We start from the raw sequence: 24,029 nt of genomic DNA on the forward strand, positions 1-24,029 counted from the left end.
TCCGGGGGGTTAATAAAGGCCTTCTGAGAGGAAAGCGATGCGTTTGTCTAAAAAACAAATATCCATAATTAACAAGTTGTGAAGTAAAATATCTATCTTCCGCCGCGTTCCGTATTCAACGTACGCAGAAAATGTAAAACTCTTGCAGTTCAAAAAGCTTACGCTACGTCCTACGCCTTCCCTATTCAACTTACAGGAAAAGTGTAACTTACGCAGCGTCAGTTTACACTTTCTTCGTAACTTTAATACGGGAGGCAGTCTGACGGAAGCTACATATTTTACTTCATAACTTGTTTAAATATGGATATTTTTACACAAACGCATCGCTTCAGAAGGCCTTTATTAACCCCCCAGAGCCATGTGGAGCACATATTTATGATGGATGGATGTGAATGGAAGCACTTTCTTCAGCTCATACTCATTGATCCCCATCACTGCCATTATAAAGCTGGGATGTGTCAGGATATTTATTAATAATTCTGCGACTGTGTTCATCAGAAAGAAGAAATATACACCTAGGATGGCTTGAGGGTGAGTAAAGCTTGGGCTAATTTTCATTTCAAAGAGAACTAATTCTTTAAGGGATTTATTATGGTCATGCAGAATAAGGCATTAATATGTACTAATAAACAGCTAATATCCTAGGAATATGCATGCTAATGAGCAACTAGTTAATAGTGAGAATTGGACACTAAACTGTTACCAAAATTTAAACCAGTGGCTGGGTTTGTCCATATTTGACCCAAACATGGGTTGAAACAACCTAGCATTTTTTATAACTAAAGAAAAAACTTTAGAATTAAAAAAAAAAAAAAAAAAAACTTACTGAAAACACATTTGAAAAAGAAAAAAAAAGCTGTCAATGGCTGCATGCCAACCTTATATATCTTGTTTGGTGTGGACTGTCTTTGATTATGTTTATAAAAAAATGAAGGTGATACATTGTAAAGGCGTATAATACTAAGATGGAGAGTTACATTTCGGGTTATATTATAAGGAAGTTGTGTATGGAAGAAACCCCTCCCAAGCCCATGAATACCAGCCTAGCCCTCTTTCATTCACGTGATTTAATGTCTAATCTGAGAAAATTGAGCCATTATAAACCATTAACACTGCATTGTTTCCTTGTAAAGCTTACGCAGTATGTTTTTGTTTATTCAGAAGATGATGTATGTGTATGAAATGTGGAAAAAAAATTATACAATAACATTTTCTTGATGACAGAATGTTTATGTATTTTAATCATACATAAATACACATGTCTATAATCACATCAGAGTAGATGGGTGTTTTTTGTTTTTTGCTTTTTACAGTTGGATCATGCCCTCAAAGCATGTTGTTAATCTAGGGTAGACACTAGGATGGTTATTATCAGTCATATATTGAAACTATTTAGTGATGTCATAGACGTACATTGTGCATAAATATGGCACACCCCAACAACACTCAACAGAGAAACAATAGAGAATCGCAGCAAGAAAGGGCATAAACTTCAGTCTGTCCAACTAAATGAGTCATACTGGCCAAAAGAAACTGCCACATATCTTGTGTTTGGAATTCCACCCATAAAATATCTTCACTACCTGATATTGTTCAAATCCTGAGTGTCCTGTCAGTTCTGTAATTAGCCAATCAGAAATTAACCATTTTTTACACTATATATTGCTGGGTTGGCTGGCATGTGTTTAGACAGAAGGCTAATATCTAAAATAATGTCAATAAAAAAATAAAATACATAAAATAAAATCTTTTAATTAATAAATTAGGTTCATTTGGCTGCCAAATTAGTGGCCTTAACCTACCAAAACAGTTTTTGTTGTTGAAAATAATGCCTTCATTTTTTAAATAAAAAAATCTAAAAACTGAGAAAAGTTACTGCACTTTTTCAACCCTTTTGAATTTATTTACTGACCAGGAAAATCAAGCTGAAATGACTAGTTAAATAGACAGAAACAAAGACGCAGTTTTAAGTCAAGGGTTTAATAAAAATCATGCTTTAAGCTATTTAATATTTAAGTATTTTATCGCAAACAATTTTTTATTTAATAATATGACTGACAAACGATAAGACTTTACTGCACAAACATAAAAAAAAAAAAAAAAAAGGCTTTAATTAGGGATGCAGAAAAGAGACTTTTTGATCTGGAAACTACACATTAACAGAGCTGCAGATCACCGCGCCTCAGTCTTTTGTTTTATGTGATCCTGGATTCGGTTTAGACGCTGAACTGGTCTTTCCTACCGCCATTCTTCTTCTTCTTCTTCTTCTTCTTCTTCTTTTTGCTGCAGCTTTCATCACCTGTCTGCCTTTCTCTGTTTCGGTGTAGTGCTTTGTTTAGCGCATTTAAAATGATGTCTTTGTTGTTTTGGATGTTGTAGGAAGTGAGGTTTATAAGCTTCTGGAAGTCCTCCGGCGTGTAAGTCAGGTTTTGAGTGAGATATGGTGAGGAGGTACTGTTAAATTCAACATCAACCGCTCCCTCCTTCAGCTCCTTCTCGCCTTCTCTCTTCACTCCTACACCACACATATACACATCATTTTACATTATCATTGGTTATTTGAGCATTTGAACTGACATACTGAAAAATGGCAATGTCTAATCACAATATACTGCAATCCAACCGGTAACACATAGAACATCAACTAAAAACTAGATTTGCATTTCCTGAAGAACATACCAGGTAGCAAAAGAATAATGTTTTAGTTAGAGCTGCTTTGCCTTTAATGACAGTATGTGCATTGTAAAAGTATAAATGGGTTAATATATGCAAAGACAACAAGATCAATCACAACTAAATATGCAAATAGTGTAAGAAAGATCAGATAAGTATGCAAAAATGTAAATGTTGTCATCTTTAGTTACAAATTGAATGCTGAGCATTCTATCAATATAAGTAAAAGGAAGATTTTCAAACTTGAAGCTTTAATTTCTCTTAAAAATACACTGCCATTCAGTAAGTCTGATATTTTTTTAAAGAAATTAATACTTTTATTCAGCAAGGATACATTAAATTGATCAAAAGTGATAGGCTTTTACATTGTTACAAAAAAATCTATTTCAATATATATACAGTGCCACTTGAAAGTTTGTGAACCCCTTGCAAAATCTGTGAAAATGTGAAAAATTTTAACAAAATAAAAGAGATAATACAAAATGCATGTTATTTTTTATTTAGTACTGTCCTGATTAAGATATTTTACATAAAAGATGTTTACATATAATTCACAAGACAAAAAAATAGCTGAATTTATTAAAATGACCCCGTTCAAAAGTTTGTGAACCATTGATTCTTAATACTGTGTGTGGTTACCTGGATGATCTACGACTGTTTTTTTTGCTTTGTGATGGTTGTTCATGAGTCCCTTGTTTGCTCTGAGCAGTTAAACTGAGCTCTGTTCTTCAGAAAAATCCTCCAGGTCCTGCAGATTCTTCAGATTTCCAGCATCTTTTGCATATCTGAACCCTTTCCAGCAGTGACTGAATGATTTTGAGATCCGTCTTTTCACACTGAGGACAATTGAGGGACTCAAACACAACTATTAAAAAAGATTCAAACATTCACTGATGCTCCAGAAGGAAACACGATGCATTAAGAGTCAGGGGTGAAAACTTTTGAACAGGATGAAGATGTCCAAATTTTTCTTATTTTGTTTAAATATCAATTTTCTTCATTTAGTACTGCCCTTTGGAAGCAACAGAAGATACTTACATGTTTCCCAGAAGACAAATTAAGTACAATTTACCTTGATCTTCAAATTCAAAAAGTTTTCACCCCCGTCTCTTAATGCATCGTGTTTTCTTCTGGAGCATTAGTGAATGTTTGAACCTTTTTTAATAGTTGTGTTTGAGTCCCTTAATTGTCCTCAGTGTGAAAAGATGGATCTCAAAATCATACAGTCACTGCTGGAAAGGGTTCAAATATGCAAAAAATGCTTGAAATCTGAAGAATCTGCAGGACCTAGTGGATTTTTCTGAAGAACGCTGGGCAATTTAACTGCTCAAAACAAACAAGGGACTGTCACAGAACAAAAAAACAGTCGTAGATCATCCAGGTAGCAACATACAGTAAATGGTTCACAAACTTTTGAACTGGGTCATATTAATAAATTCAGCTATTTTTTTGTCTTGTGAATTATATGTAAACATCTTTTATGTAAAATATCTTAATCAGGACAGTACTAAATAAAAAATAACATGCATATTGTATTATCTCTTTTATTTTGTTAAAATTTTTCACATTTTCACAGATTCTGCAAGGGGTTCACAAACTTTCAAGTGGCACTGTGTGTATATATATATATATATATATATAATTTGAATTGTATATATAATATATATATATATATATATATATTGTTTTTGGTTTTTTTTTTTTTTTTCAAAAGAATTTTGGAAAAAAATGTATCACGGTTTTCACAAAAATACTACACAGCACAACTCACAGCTCAACAATGTTTCTTGAGCACCAAATCAGCATATTAAAATGATTTCTGAAGGATCATGTGACACTGAAGACTGGAGTATCAAAATCATTTTTTATGTTTCTGAAATGGTTAATCCACACCAGTATGTGAAAGCTTAGCTCTTTAGTCACAGTAGTGTTTCTAATACTAAAATATAATTATTGTGGTGATTTAATGGATTCAAAGATTTATCACACAAAAGTTTCATCAAAAGTAAGTCTTTGGGAACAACTAGAAACTATTTGGAAGTCAAAAACAACAGAGACTGGGGAAAATGCCAGCTTTATCAAGGCCAAAAGAGGCCTACAAAATAAAAATAAAATGTATTTTTTTTTTTTTGGTTATTATGTGTGAATAAAGACTATTTAGTTGTTTCAGTTTGTTTTTTAACTAATAAATGACAATAAAACTTTTATTTTTAAAAAAGTTTTTGATAGATTTATTATGATAGGCGGTCTAATATATAATATAAAATAAACATTCTAACCATAATATTAAAAGTAAATGTCCTGCCTTGCATGCACTGTAATTGCTATTAAGAATATGGCATTAGGGTTGGCCTATTAGGTATGTCGAGTTGGTAGTGCTTACCTGGAGCTTTGAACTGCTTGAATGAGACGTTGACCATGGGAAAGTGAAGCACTATGGGAGCTTCTGGATTGTCTTTATCTTCAAACACATAAACTTCCTTCAGTGGCTCAGACTCCACTTTTTTGTAATCGATCTTCGGAAATGGAATCTTGCGATCAGTGCAGTACTCCTGAGATTGCTTAATGACCTATTGGACACAAACAATCATAAATATATAGTTTTTAATTTTTAATTTTAAAGTTTCTTAAGTTCCTGACATACGCATTTCAACCAAATCTTATATAATCTTCCAGGTCTCCCTCACCTTAAACTGTTCCTGTTCCCAGGAGTAGTTTAGAGACAGAATAACGTCCACATGTCTGTGAGAGCGAACCACAGGAGGGAATCCTGCATTTAAGGCAAATCCAGCATCTACTAAACCCAGCACATGATCAGTTGGAGTCAGGGTGTTAGGAAAGGCATCTGGGTGTGTGTCTGTAGACAGTTAGATTTTAGACAGATATTATGGAAGACTGCAAAGCTATTCATGTGTAAAAGGAAATGATTATATCTCATGCAATGACAGACATCAACCCGAAATAAGACATAAGATAAGAGATATAGCAGGATAAAAGTAATATTTATTAAAAAAATAAAAAAATAAAAAGCAATTGTAATCCTGTCAAAACTGGTTAACTACAAAAGTTGGGTGAAAAACACAGAATCACACTTGAAGCGGTCAATAGAATAAATAGAGCTCTAGACCTTTCCATGCAATGAAGCCTGTGTTTTCATTGTAGTTCCTGTGCAGGTTGAAGCCTCTCAGGAAGTTGTACATCTGGCTGACAATGGGACGGCTGGTCATAAAGCCACACAGCATTTTTGCAAAGTCAGTTACGGGGCCGATCAGGTATGTGCCAAGTGCTGCTGGTTTACTATGAGTCTCTTTAAAGAAGAGGACAAGAAGACAATTATGTCATGTCAATATAATCATGAAAGACTTCTTTACTACTACAAATTTAACTACTGTTCAAAAGTTTGGGGTCAGTAAGATTTTTTAATGTTTTTTTAGAGTCCTTTATGTTCACCAAGTCTGCATTTATTTGATAAAAATACAGTAAAAACAATAACATTGTGCAATTTTGTTATAATTTAATATATAACATTGTATTTTAAATAATAATAATATATCACAAACTCTCACCTGTGTTACTCACTCCTCCTCCAAACCAAGGGGTCCAGGAGGGGGCGACTCCTGTGGCAAGATGCCAGATCTCCGTCAGATTTACAGAGAAAATGCTGCTCCACATTCCTTTATAAACACACACAGAGTTTGGACTTACTAATGGTGACTGGTTCCAGTTTACATGATTGCTTACAGCACAGGATCAGGGCCAGACTAGCCCTACTGGCCATAATGAGCAACACAAATTTTCAGACGCTAAACACAACATGGCTCTCTTTCTCTTCCTTATGGCATTCAGTTTGTCTTCTATTTCATGTCTGTGCAAAAACAAACATGCACTCACCGACAAGAAAGGACAACCTAGTCTCAGGGAGTTTCTTGACCATGTGACCAAGGTAATATTCACTCCCGAAGTTCTGTGCAGGTACAAAGGCACCGTATTTAGGAAATCCAACCTCATATGGGGTGAACTCACACCATTCTAAATAGAGACCAGAAATAAACATGGGATTATTAATCTGCTATATGCACTTTTAGTCACAACACTGTCAAGTTACAAGCAAGTTGTTTATCTACTCAACCAAACCTACTGAACCTATTATGAAAATGTTCTGTAAGTCTTTGGGGAAATCATTTGCATGTGTCTATACAGTATCTTCAGAAGCTATTGCTGAATAGGCTTGTATAGCCATCGATAGATCACTTCACAGGAAGCTGAGAGGGAAATTTACCCAATATTTATTGCGGATCACTCCAGCACTTAAAGTAGTTTAAATAAAATAAAGGTGGTGAAAAGCAGGTGTGGATTGTACTCGACAGCTCAAGGGTATAAAGTGTGTGAGATGCAACAGTTACAATGCAACACTCATGATTATAATTAAATAAGATAAACAAAACATAACCAAATTACATTTATTTTCATATTAAACATCGCAGCAGACATTTATCACTCAATTTAGCCTTTATAAATATGATAATATTAATTAAATTTAAAATAACATTTATATAAATACACATGGATGTATTATACCGTATACACAAGTATATTACAAAAACATATGGTAATGTATAATGTATAATATGTTCAACTCAGGTGTCATCTATGTTTGACAACGTTGCAGGCTGTACCGAATGAATGCAATTTATTAAGTGAAGGGAACTTTTAACTATCAGAATCGGATACAAAGTCTGGCTTAATTTGAACAACTCAATTAGACGAAAGTCTGACAGATATGTAAACTGTCTGTAATTTGATGATACGAACACTAGCTTATTCAAACAACGGCACAACAGTTTCTCTGTTCAAGTACATAAAATAAGCATTACGTAATCCTGTGTGTATAAGTGCACAAACATACAATAACTCTTGAAACAAAGCAGAATATATAGATACGCCAAATATTATCATGTGTGGTATTACAAATTTATGAATCTGTTTAAGATCTGCTGATCCTACGTCCTGACATAACATCACAAAAACTAAAGGGATATACACTATATTGCCAAAAGTTTTGGGACGCCTGCCTTTACGTGCACATGAACTTTAATGAAATCCCATTCTTAATCTGTAGGGTTTAATATGGAGTTGGCCCACCCTTTGCAGCTATAACAGCTTCAACTCTTCTGGGAAGGCTTTCCACAAGGTTTAGGAGTGTGTTTATGGGAATATTTGAACATTCTTCTAGAAGCGCATTTGTGAGGTCAGGCAGTGATGTTGGACGAGAAGGCCTGGCTCGCAGTCTCCGCTCTAATTCATCCCAAAGGTGTTCTGTCAAGTTGAGGTCAGGACTCTGTGCAGGCCAGTCAAGTTCCTCCACACCAAACTCGCTCATCCATGTCTTTATGGACCTTGCTTTGTGCACTGGTGTGCAGTCATGTTGGAACAGGAAGGGGCCATCCCCAAACTGTTCCCACAAAATTGGGAGCATGAAATTGTCCAAAATGTCTTGGTATGCTGAAGCATTCAGAGTTCCTTTCACTGGAACTAAGGGGCCAAGCCCAACCCCTGAAAAACAACCCCACACCATAATCCCCCTCCACCAAACTTTACACTTGGCACAATGCAGTCAGGCAAATACCGTTCTCCTGGCAACCGCCAAACCCAGACTCGTCCATCATATTGCCAGACAGAGAAGCGTGATTCGTCACTCCAGAGAACACGTCTCCACTGCTCTAGAGTCCAGTGGCGGCGTGCTTTACACCACTGCATCCGACGCTTTGCATTGCACTTGGTGATGTAAGGTTTGGATGCAGCTGCTCGGCCAAGGAAACCCATTCCATGAAGCTCTCTACGCACTGTTCTTGAGCTAATCTGAAGGCCACACGAAGTTTGGAGGTCTGTAGCTATTGACTCTGCAGAAAGTTGGCGACTTCTGCGCACTGTGCGCCTCAGCATACGCTGACCCCGCTCTGTGATTTTACGTGGCCTACCACTTCGTGGCTGAGTTGTTTCCCGTGGCTGAGTTTACATGGCCTACCACTTCGTTGCTGAGTTGCTCTTGTTCCCAATTGCTTCCATTTGTTATGATACCACTAACAGTTGACCGTGGAACATTTAGAAGTGAGGAAATTTCACGAAAGGACTTATTGCACAGGTGGCAACCTATCACGGTACCACGCTTGAATTCACTGAGCTCCTGAGAGCGACCCATTCTTTCACAAATGTTTGTAGAAGCAGTCTGCATGCCTGCTGTAGGTGCTTGATTTTTTTTTTTTTTTTTTTTTTTTTTTTTCTTAAGCAAACATTCTAGGAGGTTTCTGTCAGTTCCTGATCACCGTATTGGTAGATAAACAAGAATAGTACTTGAGGAAATCACCTTTTGTCTGTTTTTTGTTGCCCTTGGCCCAGTCTTTGTAGCTATGGCAAATGTTTTGATCATAACGACTTAAGGTGTGGTCTTTATCTCTGTGAGGTATCAGCATGGTAGAATAATGCTGATTGGATTGTAAAACTCCAAAGTCTGGGCTACTGTTTACATCCTTTGCATACTTTGTTTAAGGTTGTGAACTGAGTGCTTTGTATTCACCTGTAAGGACTGCCCATTAAATTTTGTGTATAAAACTACAATGTATAGCTTCCTTAGTTGGACTTTTAAAGAATCCTGCTGAAGATACACCAGAAATGGTATTCGTTTCACTTTGCTTCTGAGTTTCCTACACATGTCAACTTGGTACATGACTAACTTGTGTGACCAGTATAGCAGGCAGCATCTTTATCTATCCAAATGATGTTCAGAAAATGAACTTAGGTCAGGAATATTTGTTTGACCAAATTAACACAGCTGCATTACAAAATTGTTACACATGAGGTGTTTATGTACATTTCCTTACATGTCTTAATCTGAGAATAGAAGCTGAACTGCCATTATCTTTTTACATACCTGCATCTACTATACTTTCTGTTTTACCATTCTTCAGGTTGACAGCTGTGAAGATGGGTAGAGGGTTCTGGCCATCGGACACTGTCTTCTGCAGTTCAGATAGTGTACCCATGTGTTTCTATAAAAGGAAAGTGTATTTTATATAGTGTACCAAATGTTAATACTAAGCCAAAACTGACAGCAAACACATTTTGTGTGTTGTTTTTTTTTTTTTTTTTACCTTGCCTTGGAAAAGATACTCTAAAGCCAGACCCCACATATCAATGAGAGACACAAGGTGTCCTTCTTTCTCACGCTCTTCCACCTTCTTTTTGTATTCCTCTAGCTGCTTCAGGGAAAACATACTGAGCATCTTTTTAGAGATTTCTTTCTTTACAGACTCCATAGACTTATCAAGGCCCCCCTTTGACCAGTTAGGCTCTTCATAAAGAGAGGATAAGGCCCTGAAATACAAAGATTAAACAAAAAACATAGTCAATTCTTTAGCCATATTACACTGTGGCAGTGTCATGCAGTCATTCAGATCATGGTGGTGACCCATCAACTTATTTTGTTCTTAAATTAGGTTAATTAAAGTACACTGAGGCTCTTTGATCTCACCAAGTGGCACCTGAAACCCCAGTAATGTAGCTAACTGCATCAAGAAGTTGGATCTCCTGGAGACCTTTAAGGCTACCATACGTGCTTGTTAATGCTCTGGTCCCTCCACCAGAACACACTACAGCTATTACTGGGACCTGAGGAGTTACATCAAACACAGAACTGATCAGATTCCATCTGTTTGTTACTGTTTGGTATTTGTTTGAAAATGCTGCACTTCTATACAAACATTAGAATCAAAATCTACAACCCAAATTCCGGAAATGTTGGGACGTTATTTAAATTTGAATAAAATGAAAACTAAAAGACTTTCAAATCACAGGAGCCAATATTTTATTCACAATAGAACATAGATAACATAACAAACATTTAAACTGAGAAATTTTACAATTTTATGCACAAAATGAGCTCATTTCAAATTTGATGCCTGCTACAGGTCTCAAAATAGTTGGGACCGGGGCATGTTTACCATGGTGTAGCATCTCCTCTTCTTTTCAAAACAGTTTGAAGAGGTCTGGGCATGGAGGTTATGAGTTTCTGGAGTTTTGGTGTTGAAATTTGGTCCCATTCTTGCCTGATATAGGTTTCCAGCTGCTGAAGAGTTTGTTGTTGTCTTTGACGTATTTTTCATTTAATGATGCACCGAATGTTCTCTATAGGTGAAAGATCTGGACTGCAGGCAGGCCAATTCAGCACCCAGACTCTTCTACAACAAAGCCATCCTGTTGTAATAGCTGCACTATGTGGTTTTGCATTGTTCTGCTGAAATACACAAGGCCTTCCCTGAAATAGACATCATCTGGATGGGAGCATATGTTGCTCTAAAACCTTTATATAACTTTCAGCATTCATAGTGCCTTCCAAAACCTACAAGCTGCCCATACCGTATGCACTTATGCACCCCCAAACCATCAGAGATGCTGTCTTTTGAACTGAACCCTGATAACACGTTGGAAGGCCTCCCTCCTCTTTAGCCCGGAGGACATGGCGTCCATGATTTCCAACAAGAATGTCAAATTTGGACTCGTCTGACCATAGAACACTTTTCCACCTTGAAACAGTCCATTTTAAATGAGCCTTGGCCCACAGGACACGACGGCGCTTCTGGACCATGTTCACATATGGCTTACTTTTTGCATGATAGAGCTTTAGCTGGCATCTGCAGATGGCACGGCGGATTGTGTTTACCGACAGTGGTTTCTGGAAATATTCCTGGGCCCATTTAGTAATGTCATTGACACAATCATGCCGATGAGTGATGCAGTGTCGTCTGAGGGCCCCAAGACCATGGGCATCCAATAAAGGTCTTCGGCCTTGTCCCTTACGCACAGAGATTTCTCCAGTTTCTCTGAATCTTTTGATGATGTTATGCACTGTAGATGATTGCAAGCCTTTGCAATTTGACGTTGAGCAACATTGTTTTTAAAGTATTCCACAATCTTTTTATGCACTCTTTCACAGATTGCCCATCTTTACTTCTGAAAGACTCTGCTTCTCTAAGACATCCCTTTTATTGCTAATCATGTTACAGACCTGATATCAATTAACTTTATTAGTTGCTAGGTGTTCTCCCAGCTAAATCTTTTTAAAATTTCTTGCTTTTTCAGGGATTTGTTGCCCCCGTGCCAACTTTTTTGAGACCTGTAGCAGGCATCAAATTTGAAATGAGCTCATTTAGTGAAAAAAAAAAAGTGTAAAATTTCTCAGTTTAAACATTTGTTATGTTATCTATGTTCTATTGTGAATAAAATATTGGCTCATGTGATTTGAAAGTCTTTTAGTTTTAATTTTATTCAAATTTAAAAACGTCCCAACATTTCCAAAATTTGGGTTGTATTTTTGCGTACACTGTAGTAAAACATCACAATCTCTTCAGTTCTTTGCTGAGTTTTTTGTGCTTGCATTTGTAGCACCTTGCTGGGCTCAGGTGCAGAGCTGAGATTCAGAGCTTTCTGCAGAGCTTGTGACACGACTTTTCGTCTCTCCACCAGAAAATTCTTTTCCTCCACTGGGATATCAAAATCCAGACGCACATCCAGCTGTTCATCAGTGCTTCAGAACAAAATACAAAAACATCCTTATTCTAAGATGAAATGAAAACTGATAAATAGTATTGATGCTTACAATGTTTTGTTTTATATGTCCAAATTATAATTTACTATTAAACTACTACTGAGGATAGGTGTGAATGAAGTCACGGTTACCGATCATCTGTTTTCAGTTGCAGATCAACTTTATTCTTTGAGAAAAGAAAGAAAGAAAGAAAGAAAGAAAGGTCCATTTAGATAAAATGCAGAGTATGAATACAAATACAGTATTGTTTATATTATATTATATTTAATCAATTAATCTACAAGCAAAGTTGATTTTTACACTACTCACCTCTCCTAGAGGCAAAGAGACAGTAAGCTGTTGTTTGGCTGGTAGTGGTTTTAAAGGAATAGAAGTCAATCCAGTGTCTACAGGGTTTGGAATAGCGGCATCCACTTCTGTCCCAGCCTGGAGAAAAGTATGTTTAAACAAACATTTAAAGCCTTTTTGATGCACACTTCTGTTTTAGGTGTTTATAAATCTACAACCCCACATGTGAGGCATACATACATACTGTTTCTTATGGCACTACATATCAAGAATGAATGTGTAGTTTTTAAAGTAATTGTTTTTAATTAACAATGTGTGTCAGAGATGCCTCTTGCACATCAATGACGTACATTTGCTGGGGTGATAGTAGTCTCGGAAGACAGATTAAGTTCAGTTTCCAGGTCTCGGTTGATGTAGTAACGTAATGCTCTCAGGAAGCTGGAGCTTTCCTCAGAATTTGAGATCACAAAATCCTCTTTGTATGCTCCTTTTAGTTTTAACACCATGTTCTGTGTTGCTGGAACACAAAGAGAATAAGCAGAAATTACATAAATCTGTGATTATATCAGACTTTCTTGTGTTTATTTTTACACTGCTTATGTTTTCAAAATTAACTTAAAGAACAGAGTAATTTAACATTTTATTTTTTATTACATCTATTTCTGAATATCGAATTCTGGTGTGTTTTCAGTAGCCATCTGTTATCTATGTGAAGTTTGGATGAAAATGTCTATATTTACCTTCAGACTTCTTAAGAAGCGTGTCTATATCCACATTCAGCTCACAAAAAGGACTTGTCTGATTTCATGAGAAAGCATAAAGCTCATCTGATTAAGGTTATGTAGGTTTTATTTATTTATTGAGGTTTTAGTAGTAAAAGTAAATGTAGCCTATACTGAAACCAAAGCATTTAAGAAGACACCTTTAGCCCCTCTTATAGTTTATAACTCATATAAGTGATTCTTGTACACCTTGCAATACAAAAATCCTCCATTCCCATCAGAGTTCACAGAATGGTGACTACTTTTAAATATTCTGACTGTAACCCATGATATAGATAAGAAAGTTGTAGTAAAGTTTCGTACCACCAATACTCCATTAGATACACATGGCCTTGGTGTCTCAGAGCTGCAACAGACACACACAAAACTGACTGTTCATATTTATGTGTATGGACATGCACATGCATCTGTAAAACAGGTTCTTACTAGCAACTATTTTTGCAAATGTTAACGAGAACTGCTAAAGGCAATCTCACACCTCTTAGTGACCTCAAACTCTACCCACAGTTCATCCTTAGTCTGAAAAAGAAAGTATCAAAGTTACAAATTCACAATCAAATATCAAGTCCTCTGTCAAGTGTCCATTTTATTATGTCAGTCTAGATGGAAGATCTCTATATAGCACTGACCGTATCATTTATAATAAAGCATTTGGTCTCCTTTTTCCCAGGTGTAAGGTTATTGATGTCAAAAAAGATCGTGGCACACTGGTCGTCTCTGTTGAATGGGTCTTCATCATACATCAAGATCTCCAGAATGTTCTGTGTAGGAGAAGAGAAGAAAGAACTGAAAGTGTACTGTAACATTTTTTGGTTCTAATGAGAGATATAATTGAAATCATTTTTAGTTCATATGACATATCCTACAGGAGAGATAAATAGTAGAGATACAGTAGAAATAGGATATAGTATAAGAAAACATTCTTAGATCAGGCAAATATTTTAGTGGTTTACCTTGACGCTGCTGTGGACCCTGAAGTTAAAAGTTTCATTCCATTCAGGGTTGTTACTATTTGTGATAGTCTTGGTGCGATATGTACGGGCTGATGCCGTGGGTAAGTTCAGGATGACATAGCAATCAGATTCAGACACTAAAGAGAAATTGAGGTGGGGTTGGAGAAGTTGACAGTGAGCAATAAACCTTGATTGTACCCTATATTACATAAAAAAGTGCATGCTCTTAAACAGGCACATGTAACCAGCAGAGCAAGTCCACACAACAACATATATATATTTTTTTTTTTTTTTATCAAAACTTCAAACGTGTTTAGACATGTTTGCTGTAAGCTTTACACTTCTGCTAAAAAGGCTACATTAAAATGTGTAAATAAATATATTTAGCTGATGTTAAGAGCACGAATTGTCTCACAGTAGTCATATGACCGATGGATCTTCGCATTTAAAACTTTGACAGACAGATTCCAGTATGGCTTGACTTCTCTCTGTTGAAAGAAAAACAACCAGATTTACACTGTTTACTCACCTAGACAGTTCAAATTAAGTCAAGTCAAAAAATACTGTTTTACAAAAATCTCAATTATAAGTCTTCTAAAGAAATTCAGAGAAAAGACTCACTAACCTTAAGCATTGTTGAGGGTTTGTGCGGAGATCTGGATCCAGCAGCTTTGCAAAGACAAATGAGAGTACTGTACTTGTGAGAGCAAGCAAAGCTTGAAAAGCTAGTTTTCCTGTTTATTCATCATACTGCACATTCCAAGAACTACCACAAACAAATATACAGGTGCTGGTCATATAATTAGAATATCATCAAAAAGTTGATTTATTTCACTAATTCCATTCAAAAAGTGAAACTTGTATATTATATTCATTCATTACACACAGACTGATATATTTCAAATGTTTTTCTTTTAATTTTGATGATTATAACTGACAACTAAGGAAAATCCCAAATTCAGTATCTCAGAAAATTAGAATATTGTGAAAAGGTTCAATATTGAAGACACCTGGTGCCACACTCTAATCAGCTAATTAACTCAAACACCTGCAAAGGCCTTTAAATGGTCTCTCAGTCTAGTTCTGTAGGCTACACAATCATGGGGAAGACTGCTGACTTGACAGTTGTCCAAAAGACGACCATTGACACCTTGCACAAGGAGGGCAAGACACAAAAGGTCATTGCAAAAGAGGCTGGCTGTTCACAGAGCTCTGTGTCCAAGCACATTAATAGAGAGGTGAAGGGAAGGAAAAGATGGGGTAGAAAAAAGTGTACAAGCAATAGGGATAACCGCACCCTGGAGAGGATTGTGAAACAAAACCCATTCAAAAATGTGGGGGAGATTCACAAAGAGTGGACTGCAGCTGGAGTCAGTGCTTCAAGAACCACTACGCACAGACGTATGCAAGACATGGGTTTCAGCTGTCGCATTCCTTGTGTCAAGCCACTCTTGAACAACAGACATCGTCAGAAGCGTCTCGCCTGGGCTAAAGACAAAAAGGACTGGACTGCTGCTGAGTGGTCCAAAGTTATGTTCTCTGATGAAAGTAAATTTTGCATTTCCTTTGGAAATCAGTGTCCCAGAGTCTGGAGGAAGAGAGGAGAGGCACACAATCCACGTTGCTCGAGGTCCAGTGTAAAGTTTCCACAGTCAGTGATGGTTTGGGGTGCCATGTCATCTGCTGGTGTTGGTCCACTGTGTTTTCTGAGGTCCAAGGTCAACGCAGCCGTATACCAGGAAGTTTTAGAGCACTTCATGCTTCCTGCTGCTGACCAACTTTATGGAGATGCAGATTTCATTTTCCAACAGGACTTGGCACCTGCACACAGTGCCAAAGCTACCAGTACCTGGTTTAAGGACCATGGTATCCCTGTTCTCAATTGGCCAGCAAACTCGCCTGACCTTAACCCCATAGAAAATCTATGGGGTATTGTGAAGAGGAAGATGCGATATGCCAGACCCAACAATGCAGAAGAGCTGAAGGCCACTATCAGAGCAACCTGGGCTCTTATAACACCTGAGCAGTGCCACAGACTGATCGACTCCATGCCACGCCACATTGCTGCAGTAATTCAGGCAAAAGGAGCCCCGACTAAGTATTGAGTGCTGTACATGCTCATACTTTTCATGTTCATACTTTTCAGTTGGCCAAGATTTCTAAAAATCCTTTCTTTGTATTGGTCTTAAGTAATATTCTAATTTTCTGAGATACTGAATTTTGGATTTTCCTTTGTTGTCAGTTATAAGCATCAAAATTGAAATAAATAAACATTTGAAATATATCAGTCTGTGTGTAATGAATGAATATAATATACAAGTTTCACTTTTTGAATGGACTTAGTGAAATAAATCAACTTTTTGATGATATTCTAATTATATGACCAGCACCTGTATAGGTCTTCCTAGAAAGTCACCTAGCCTATACATGTTAATCTGCAATGGCAGGTTTTCATAACAACATAAATATTGATTACATACAACTCAGTGGGTTTCAACATAAAATTCCTCTTCAATGACAGTATTTCGTTTCTACAAAAACACTGTAAAGCTGTCATCTCTTTGCCAATGTTTCACCCAGATAAGTTTTATTTTTAAACATGCAAGTGTTCATATTGCAATGTTTTGTCCCCTCTTTTATAACGTTTCTAAAAAGATTTCTGATGCTATGCTTACATTAAGTTAAGCATTATGTCAGTCTTTAGTATCTAGATTGCTATATTCGCTTGCTGACTTATTGTTCTGTGGATTTTAAAAAGATACTCACCCATCAATGGATGCAAGGTTGCTTCAGAAGAATAGTGAGTCTGCCTATAAATTGTGAAGTAGCTTCAGTGCTGTTCCTCTTTCAGGCATTTGTCACAAGGTCATGGCTGTCAACCCAGAGCTTTTTTCAATGGCTCTGTGTCAACTTATTCAGCAAAATCATTTACTGAGTCATTAAAATGCAAATTCCCTTTTCTTGTAAGCATTTATTTTGCATAACCATATTTAAATGAAAAGCAAAAGAAATAATGAAGAGCTCCAAAACACAATTATACCTATTATTTTGTTCTTTCAGCATTTGACAGTAATTGAACAAATGCAAAAACTTAACCAGACCTTTCTTATCCTATAATAGGCTATTACTTTCTTAAAGTAATAAATTACATAACAAGAGTCAACATGTTATCATTGTATTAATGTTGCCATCATGTTGTAGTTGTCTGCATGTGCCAATTTGCCCAAAGTATCCAAGTCAGCGGGTGTGGTGGGTTCACCTGTATTTATTTTTATATTTAGTAACGTACAAAAGGAGTGCTGTCTCAGTCAACTGACTCCACCAATTGTGCAATATCTAATTCCTGTCTTTCTTAGAACAGTGTCTCTACTCCACCTGCATTTTGACATATAACCAAATTGGTTTTTACTCACCCTTCTCAAATACATAATATCACCATTAAGATTGTTAAAAATTTGTAGTAGGTGTACCCTCATACTAATCACATCACGTGTATAACCTGTCTGTCTTCCATAGAGTAAATGGATGTGCAAAATAAAGTTTACGGCTCAACAGAAAAACCGAGTGGTGTGTGTTTCCCCTCTGTATAATTTAATAAAATGTATGGGTTTTCGTTCACACAAATGGCTGTGCCATCAAATATGTCTGATATAAAAAGACAACAAAAAGCATTGTCAAATCTGATAGTATTCTTTACTAATTCAGATAGTAAAGTCTCTTCTCACACTGTGCAATCTGTTTTTAAGCAGTTGACATGAAATGTCAAGCTAGTCCTGTGGTGCTGTACTTGATCTTGCCTATTAAAATGATTCTTTTATAATTATTATACATTTCATGACACCATTTTAATTTTAACTACATAGCCTATATTCTCTTCTAAAATTCTCTGTTACATTGTGGGGTCAATGGCAAAACGATAAAAGGTTTAAAAGATTAAAAACAATTATTTGTCAACTACACATCTAGGCCTACCCTTTACCTACAATATCAGATATACGATCCTGTTACTTTGGTGTCTATTTATAAATATATTTATTACCATAAAAACACAGATTTTAAACTATTTATCATCATCCACCAAGATGAGAAAGTTTTTCTCTTCAAATGGACTTCACTGATCTGTAGCCACACAAGTACTATAACCGAAATGGTGTATGAAAAAAACACACAGGTTTGTTTGACTCCATGATGACATTGACTTCCATTGATTTTATATGGTTAATCATAATTTTTGTCTTAACAGAACCACGTGCACATTATTTAAACACGATTTGGTCGATTCATGAGCATTTAACTACTAGTTAAGTAAGGACACAATAAATGTCCTCACACGCTGTTTATTATGATATTTTAGTATATTAATTGGCCCTTACAAGGTCTATAGCCAAACCTGTATACATATACCTACTGTAAACCGACAATTTATTTCAATTTAATGTATTAATCCCAATATTTATTGACCAAAACAATGGCTTGTTGGCTTTTTATACGTGTTTCATAAACATTTAAATTTACCTGAAAAGTCTATACTATAGGCTAATAGACTGACAGGTTATCGTAAAAACTCGTAGTGTGACGCGATATTTACTATCAAAGTGTGTTCAGTGAACTTTATCTTTTTTACTGAGCGAAAAGATGGACATTTGCAAAAGCTTTTTGTAGCCAAGACTTTACGGAATGTGATTATACAATAATTTACTTTAAATAAAAAAATAAAAAATACTTACACTAGGAGATATTCACCGGCGGAAAAAGTGTCAACTAGCCTCGTCACAAGCATGTGATGTCGTTATACCACCAGAAGATGGAGTCAGTCGCTAAACTATAGGAGACTGATGAAGACTCGCTCGCCACAAACACTTTGGAAACACGGTGGCAGGCTGTGGTGACGGTCTGTTTCTATTTTTATTTACACATCTTTGTAAAACAGTTTTTCGTACGTTTCCTCTTCTGGCTACATTTGATTATATATACTTTTCAGGCCTATCCAGTCAGTAGCTCAATTAACCAAGCACTAGTGAAAAATGCCCAGACGCTACCGACTGTATGTGTTCCCATCTTTTGCTCACGTGCTTCGCTAAAAGAAATATTAGAAAACACCTGATATAAGTGTATGTGCAGTAGTGTGTTTTTGACCAGACATTGCATTTGACTTTTAAGGTTTGAATCACTTTTGCACAGTCCCAGCCTACAAATCCCGTACTCCCCAAAACCCGCCCACACACCTGCAAATCGTCTGCCCTTTATATTCCACAGCGTGTCGCATTAATTTACCCTCAAACTCATAGCTGTTCTGTAACAGATTGAGGTCTTTAGGATGCTCCTATAAGTAGAGCTTTGTGGATGAAATCCTGAAACCAAGCTAAAGTGGGACACTGGAGGGGGAAGGGAGATCTTTATCCTAAAAAGCCTAAATGCTGCATGACATTTTATAACTGCAAATTGTCCCACTGGTAACATAATACTTCTACTATTTGTTAGGAAATGTTTTTTAAATCTGTTATTTTAGTTGAACGAGAATGCATTTATCATTGCAAACATCGTGGTTGATTCTCTTTGTGTAAAGAGAAAAGAAAATAATTAAATGTTCAGAATAATGTTTACAGTTTCTTTGTTTAGATGATTAAATGGTTTTTCTTTCATATCCCCTTTTTAAATTCTTTATAGACGTTTAATAACTTTTTAATTTTACAATTTAATTTTACAGGACTCGTTTGCCTTTGTTAAAGCTTTCATCGGACATAAAAGAAAACCAAAAACATGCACAAATTCCTCATCTCTGCAGCCCAGCTCATTTAATTGAAATTGGAGCGATTGTCTGAGATTACGTCTCAAAGATGAGAGCCATGGCTACAGACACCCCTCCTGCTTCACCTGTAATGGCTCTGAAACCCCACATTAGACCTTAACAAAATGTGCTCTGATGAGAATCCTTACCCTGTGTACTTACACACACACACACCTGTGTACTTAAACACACGCACGCAGACTCCAGGTCAGATAGGTTTCTGCTGGTATTAAATGCTTTATTATGGTTTGAAGATGGTCCCTAGCACTGTTTTGAACAGGAGAGCAGAGGCTGAGAGACGGTATTGATCTGTTAAATCTGAATGAGAGGCTTTAGGTAACATGATGGAAGAGAAAGAGAAGAAAACATTGACCACATGCTCTCCAGAACAATTATCTGAAAATCACTTCTGTTTAAAAACAGTCAGGTCTTTGTCTAATCCTTGCAAATGTACACAACTTTTGTATATTTCGAGCCATTACAATAATTTCTTTAAATGTTTAGTTGATTGTCAGCTACTATTGAATATTTTATTAAATGTTATTTTTGTAGCATATATACTATCCTGTTGAGGAGAGCCAAATATTGTATGCTGTTTAATATATGTAGGTTTAATTTATTTAAATTCTCTTTCAATGTTTACTGTTTACCTCTCTCAATTACAAGTTTTATGTTCTCATAAATCATATTATTATTATGGCGTGGATTCATTAGACATTACATAATGCCTCTTGGTGTTGAGTTTAAGAGCAGGCTGTGTTTGCTTTCACATGTCATGTGAGGGTTGAAACTCCTGAACTTTCTTACTTTGATTATACAGAAGCAGCTGCCTATTTCGTCCCCCCCAACACAAACAACAATCCACCTTTGTGCGAGAGGACGGACTTTTCAAAATATAATTTCAGAACAACCTCTCTGGTAGCAGCGTGGTATGTTTTGAAACCATCCCCAGGTTTTGGCTCTATTTGCTTCCATGCACATTTGACATGTTGTAGATAGCAGAAAGAGGTACAATGAACATTAGCAGAATAAAGGTGCTAGCGATACAGAAGAGAGCCTGCTTAGCTCTACTAATGAGCTATTAAGAGCAAGATAGGACTCAAGTCTCTCCCCCTCGGCCTCTTTTGCAGCCAAAACACACTTTGTCTAGTAATGGGTGTATTAGCAGAGTAAGAACGCACTGGTGTGAGTTGGGACTGGGAGTGGCAAGTGGAATCTCTTATTGATGTATGTTTTACCCTATTACAGTAATTTCAAGGTTTTTTGTTGAAACTGGGGAATACATATACTTTATTATGAATCAGAAGTACCTAGACTTTAGTGCTTAGCACATTTATTTAATAGGAGCAAGTGACCAGTCACAGTTTTGTGATGTAGTTTTACAAACCAATTATGGTAATAATTAGTAATTAGGGAAGCATATCGGTACCATATCAGTGTAACGGCCAGTATTAGATATTTTTTCATTTTATGATATTGATATGATATGGTATGATATTCTTAAAGTGCACATTTTTAAGACTTATTTAATAACACTGTTAAAAGGCACACTTTTTATACTGTATATATTAAATTATGATGTCTGAATTCACTGTTTAAAATGAAATATAGAAAATTAAATATAGAAAAATAGTATAGCATTTTAATATCAGCAATTTATCGTTTATTAGCTATAACATTAAAACTAAACAGAGACATTTTATGAAGCAGGTATTCTATATTTAAAATGAAAGTAGTGATCATATTCTTGGCTTTTTGCCATCCTTCTTATGCACACCTGTTGTTTTTTTTTTTTTTTCTCCATAATCCACAGGAGGTTTGTAAAATCTTGGAGTTCTGATAGCTGTGTAACCCAAATGCTGCAAAGGAGCTGCACAAAATTTATTTTCCCATCTTCAGGTATTGTCATGGCTTGTTTCTTATTTATCTATTTATATGTCTCACCATCTGTCTTTTTGTCTCTATCTTGTGTTTTTCCACCCATCTCTTCTTTGTCCCTCTTCTCTTTTGACGCTGAAGTGTTTTGTTGTCTCTAAATAAATGAGGTGGGTGAGTTTTGCCATTCTGACACTGTGGGCTTTGCTTACCATCTGATGGTAGGCTTTACCAGCAGTGACACAATAGCGGCAAACCGAGGAAGAGGAAATGGCACTCATATTGTTCTGGGATCCTCACAGCTACTTTATTAAGGAAATATCTGAATAACCTTCACACAGAAATGTTTAAAAAAAAAAAAAAAAACATGATGAAAGCCAAAAAAATGTCACATCAAAAATATTAGCATTTCACAATGTTATGACTGCTTTTGTTAATGACAGAAATGACTAAACTGAAGGTCAGGACTTTCATTTCCAACATAAATCATTAAATTGTTGCGTCTAGTCAGGCTTTAGACAGTGAAATAGTCAATGCTTCAGATAATGCTTCACTGATACTACATACTTTATATACTTGCTTATAAGTATCAAAATGTTGATTAGTAATTTGCATGACTACAATGTCAAACATTTTCTGACATGTTGCTAGGTGCAGTGGACTGTGCACATGCTCAGGACACGTAAGAACTGATGGCTCTCAACTAGGTTTAAGTCCGATCCCATTCTCCCACTCAGCAGTACACTCTGCTATAAACCTTTGCTATATATAGGTTGTCCATATAGTTACTGGACCAGTATAGCAGTTATGTTGATCAGACATGTTGGAAACTGGTTGATCAAGGGATTCTTGATTAAGCTAGTTGAAAAGCCTGTACTGTCAAAAATGTTGAAAATATATATCTGTACTTTTAGGCTGTTAACGGGGCAGTGCCCTCGATGGTACACCTTTGTGCATTATCCTAAAGTAAACATACTAGAACCTTAATGGTAATGATGGTAATAGTAACCCAAGGGTTGATATTATTAGCTTAAAATGTTAGTTCACCCAAAACTGAAATTTCTGTCATTACTCACCCTCATGTCATTCCAAATCCGCAAGACCTTCGTTCATCTTCGAAAGACAAATTAAGATATTTTTGATGAAATCTGAGAGGTTTTTTAGCTCTCATAGAAAGCAACGAAATTACCAAATTCAAGGTCCAGAGAAGTAGTAAAGACATCATTAAAATAGTCAATGTGACTGCAGTGGTTCAACCTTAATTTTATGAAGCGACGAGAATACTTGTTATGCGCGAAAACAAAACAAAAATAATGACTTTATTCAACAATTTTTCCTCAGGGAAGAGGAAACGAAGATGAAGATGAACGAAGGTCTCACAGGTTTGGAATGACATGCGAGTGAGTACTTAATGACAGAAATGTAATTTTTGAGTGAACTAACCCTATAAGGGTTCAGATTAGTATAATGGTTAATATTAGTCATTTAAAGGTACATTTTAGTATCTTAAGGATTGTTTTTTAGATTGTTTTTTATAACTTGCATATTAGTACATATAGGTTTAAGAGTTGATAATTAGTAATTTAAAGGTACAGTACATATTAGTATCTTAAGGTTTGATATATATAAATTAAAGGTACATAGTACCTTAAGAATTGATTTTCAGAAACAAAACAGCATGCATTTTGCAGAAGAACACTGTTTTGGTTGAGCTTCAGCTCTGAGTGACTGCGGATGAATATGGTTCTTTCTTATAACTAAAAAAAAGAGAGAGAGATTATCCTACTGCTCATAAAACATTTACTACTAGGCTTAAGAGATATAACCAGTTTAGATGGAAAGGATCTCAAACTGACTAGCTGAAGACGTTACTGTAGCTATACCCATTAACAGACATGGTACTTCCTTGAAAATAAATTCCAGCACAGCTCTTCAACATCCTATAATGAAATGACCTTTCACAATAGATAATGCTTTACAATGAACTCTGTTACAGAGCTACATACGGCAATTTATCTGATCAATAAAATCCCTTTTTTCACCTGTCGAGTAATAAAGTTGCCATCTCA

The 24,029-nt window shown here is 36.1% G+C and overlaps 1 protein-coding gene across 1 annotated transcript; it reads right to left on the reverse strand.

The window, feature by feature from the left end:
* Positions 1-1,209: 1,209 nt before the first annotated feature.
* On the reverse strand, positions 1,210-19,168 carry pla2g4f.1 (phospholipase A2, group IVF, tandem duplicate 1). Its single transcript, XM_051868665.1, has 22 exons — positions 19,025-19,168; positions 17,064-17,207; positions 14,923-14,966; positions 14,713-14,785; positions 14,298-14,434; positions 13,974-14,105; positions 13,823-13,863; positions 13,648-13,690; positions 13,303-13,360; positions 12,913-13,079; positions 12,584-12,700; positions 12,406-12,440; positions 12,115-12,253; positions 10,202-10,338; positions 9,822-10,044; positions 9,602-9,719; positions 6,565-6,702; positions 6,240-6,347; positions 5,801-5,980; positions 5,361-5,530; positions 5,057-5,243; positions 1,210-2,515 (listed from the first exon to the last, which is right to left on the reverse strand). Exons 2-22 carry the CDS (start codon positions 17,065-17,067, stop codon positions 2,217-2,219), a joined length of 2,550 nt encoding a protein of 849 aa, XP_051724625.1. The 5' UTR covers positions 17,068-17,207; positions 19,025-19,168; the 3' UTR covers positions 1,210-2,216.
* Between the last annotated feature and the right edge of the window lie 4,861 nt (positions 19,169-24,029).

The sequence above is a fragment of the Ctenopharyngodon idella genome, chromosome 17 (genome assembly GCF_019924925.1).
Source record: "Ctenopharyngodon idella isolate HZGC_01 chromosome 17, HZGC01, whole genome shotgun sequence".
In the NCBI taxonomy this organism is placed as follows: domain Eukaryota; kingdom Metazoa; phylum Chordata; class Actinopteri; order Cypriniformes; family Xenocyprididae; genus Ctenopharyngodon; species Ctenopharyngodon idella.

Coding starts and splice junctions, on each gene's coding strand:
- pla2g4f.1 (XM_051868665.1), bottom strand. Junction 14,106..14,297: donor GGGTCCACAGCAGCGTCAAG/GTAAACCACTAA, acceptor TCTCCTACACAG/AACATTCTGGAGATCTTGAT. Junction 10,045..10,201: donor GGGGTTTCAGGTGCCACTTG/GTGAGATCAAAG, acceptor TTTGTATTTCAG/GGCCTTATCCTCTCTTTATG.